The following is a 3,045-nucleotide window of genomic DNA, read 5'->3' as shown; positions in this document are numbered from 1 at the left end:
CTGTTCCATGGGGTGAGGAGGAGCCCCAACATCCTCTGCAGCCCCAGCCCTGCCCTCAGCCCCTGGTCCTGGACATGTATTTCAAAGCCTGGTCACACCACTCTTGCAGAGCAGGGTGGAAATTGTGAAGCTGCACATTAGAAGTGCCCCTCAAAACACTGCAAAAACAATGCTGGATGCACTTCCAAGGCCCTGGACAAGGCTTCAGCCTTGGCCCAGACCTTGGATGAGTTTCCTGGCCAAGCTGGCAAATCAAGGGGCTTCTGGGCTTGTTTATGTTAAAAGAAAAAAAAGGTTTAAAAGAAGAAAGTGCTGTCATTCTGGAAGAAGGCTCACCCAGTCCTTTAAAATAAAACTGCTGCCACCCAGCAGTCTGCCAGGGTGAGGGGGACAAAACACAGCATAAAAGGAACAGAAATCCCAGAGAAAGGGCTCACTGGGTGAAAAGGAGACAGAGTTTAACGGGGAGGGCATTCAGTCCAGCTGCCTGGCTAATGTACCAAATCCAAATGTGTTCTTACAGCCCATGTGGGTCCAGCCTTGCTTTTCAAGGACCATGGCATTCCTTAAGCCTTCCTACCTGTTGTGGCACTGGAATGCAGAGACCTGTAGCATAAGAGATGAATTTAAACTCCCCTGAATCTTCACGGTGCAGTACTAGAATAGTAGATTTCTAATACTAGAATAGAATGATTTCATGTAGTATTGCACCAATACTATACAATTTTAATAAAAAAGCTGCAATTATGCAACTCAGCTCCCAAAGAGTTGATTTTTTTGTATATATTTAATTTTTTGGGAGGTACAGCAAACAGGGACCCATTAAACCTTTTCTCCCCCTTCAAACCACAAAATTCCAGTGAAGTGGATCCAGGGCACCAATCTGTTAAAAAATCCAGCTTTCCTGAGCTGGCTTTCAGAAAGGAATTTCTTCTTCTTGATTGAAGTAGGTGTCCCTCAATGTACAGCACAACTCCTTTGGGGTGTTTCCCAGGACAAGGGACAGAACCAAAGTTTACAAATTTTCTGCCATCTCCATCTCCAAACCTTCTGCCATGAAATCCTGTTGTGGTGAAACCCCAGCTGACAACTAAACATCACACAGTGACTCGGTCACACAGCCCGCCAAAAGTGGGATGGGGGGAAAAAAGGAAAAAAAAAAACTTGTGGGTTGACATAAGAACAGTTTAATATTTGAAACAATGTAAAAGATAATAATACTAATGACAATAGTAATCATAATCAAAAAAATAAAACCCAAGAGGAGCAAGCCATGTCCAGTACAATTGCTCACCACCCAGTGACCTGTGCCCAGCCTGTGCCCCTTGTCACCTGCCCATGGAGGGTAGGAATTGCCCTGCTGTGAGCAGAGATCCATGGGTTTCCCCAGTCTTGGTCCTACCACATTGGAAGAGGGTTAGGGCAGGGCTCTGGAGGAAGATAACTGGGCCTGACCCAGCGCTGCAACTCTTTGCAGCTACTGGAGTAGATCACGGAGGCAAATTCTCTTGCCTGTGCCCAGATGCCACCACAAAGATGACAACTGAGGTGGCACTAAGAGGGTCCAACCAGCAATGTGCCTGAAGAGGAATTCCAGGCTGGACCAAGGACAAGGTTCCCCTTCACTTACATTCACCTTCTCCTCTCCTAAGGGCAGGATTTAGCAGGATCCTGTGGGATGAGACCTCCCCAACCTTCCATGTCTGGAATGTCTCTGAATGTCCTTTCCTGCAAAATACCAGTTCTCCAGAGCAGATCTAGTGCTGTCCTGTGAGGAGCAGCTGAGGGCTCTGGGCTTGTCTCCTCTGGAGAAAAGGAGGCTTGTTGCTCTGCAGCTTCCTAGGGAGGGGACATGGAGAGGGAGGTGCTGAGCTCTGGGATCCAGGGACAGGACACCTGGGAATGGTTCAAAGCTGCTCCAGGGGAGGTTCCAACTAGACATGAGGGAGCATTTCTTTACCAAGAGGATGGTCTGGAACAGTCTTCCTTGAAAGCTGGTCAGTGCCCCAGGCCTGTCAGTGTTTAAGAGGCAATTGGACAATGGCCTTAGTAACAAGCTTTACTTTTGGTCAGCCCTGCAGGGTTCAGGATGAGGTGATCATTATAAGTCCCTTCCAAGTGGAATATTCCCATCTAGTCTGTTCTATGTGAGGAAAAGGAGACCTTGATGGGGAGAGATCAGAGAATGGCAGATCTGTGGGAATTGCCTCTCCTGTGGACTCCAGACCCTGCTCAGCTTTGTGCCTGCCTTCCTGGGCTGCCCCCAGAGCTGCTCCCAGGGCCCTGCTGCAAGAAATGTGCTTGGTGCACGTGCCAGTGATGAGTGGAGGGGAGGCAAGGAGAAGTCTGGATGTGTGGGGAAGATAAGTGTTATCATCAGCACCCAGCTATGCTTAAGGTTTTTTAACTTCATATCAATAGAAAAAAGCCTGAGGCACTGCTCCAGCACCTTTTACTACCTGCTGTGTTTTCCGTGGCCTTGGACAGAGCAGCTCTGCAGTGCCCTGGCACTCGGTGCCACCTGCCTGCCCTTGGCCCTCCTGGCACCAAGCTCCTCCATGCTCCGAGCCTCGGTGCTCTCCCTGCAGTCCCAGCTGAGGGGTGGGTGGGATGAAGGAGGCTCTGTGGTGGCATCCATCTCCATGACCTGCCAGTCCTCTGCTTGGTGGCCAGAGGAACCACGTGGGGAGAAGCCAGCAGGACACAGAAGAACCCTACCAGTTCCCAGACCCACGGTGATGGTGTTTGCCTTTCCACTCTCTCCCCTGCCCCCCGTGCTCCCTCCACGTGTCAGGGGCACAGCTGGAGCCACGAGCCCGTCCCCACCCAGAGCCAGGGGTGCAACCTCTCCCCAGGACACGAGGCCAGGCAGAAAGCAAAGATTGGGGCTTCGTTTTCAGCATCAGCAAATGCTACCTGCTTGTCCCTGAAGTCCAGGCAGACCTGGATGGCCCTGGGGAGGTGGGCAAGGTGCAGAGGGGTCCAGTCAGGGTCAGTAAATGCATGGTATTGTCCAAACCACTGCCCCACGGCCCAGATCCCCTC

General features: G+C 50.9%; 1 protein-coding gene across 1 annotated transcript in view; it reads left to right on the top strand.

Moving 5' to 3' along the window:
- Positions 1-1,338: 1,338 nt before the first annotated feature.
- The window catches only part of LOC108641477 (butyrophilin subfamily 3 member A3-like), a 9,822-nt gene continuing 8,115 nt past the window's right edge, over positions 1,339-3,045 (top strand). The window contains exon 1 of the mRNA XM_029963887.1: positions 1,339-1,345. Within this exon, the coding sequence (XP_029819747.1) occupies positions 1,339-1,345 (7 nt within the window). The remainder of the gene's footprint in view (positions 1,346-3,045) is intronic.

This window comes from Manacus vitellinus, unplaced genomic scaffold (assembly GCF_001715985.3).
Source record: "Manacus vitellinus isolate BGI_N305 unplaced genomic scaffold, ASM171598v3 scaffold_64_pilon, whole genome shotgun sequence".
In the NCBI taxonomy this organism is placed as follows: Eukaryota; Metazoa; Chordata; class Aves; order Passeriformes; family Pipridae; genus Manacus; species Manacus vitellinus.
The sequence above is the reverse complement of the archived record's forward strand: the minus strand, read 5'-3'. Positions and strand labels throughout refer to the sequence as shown.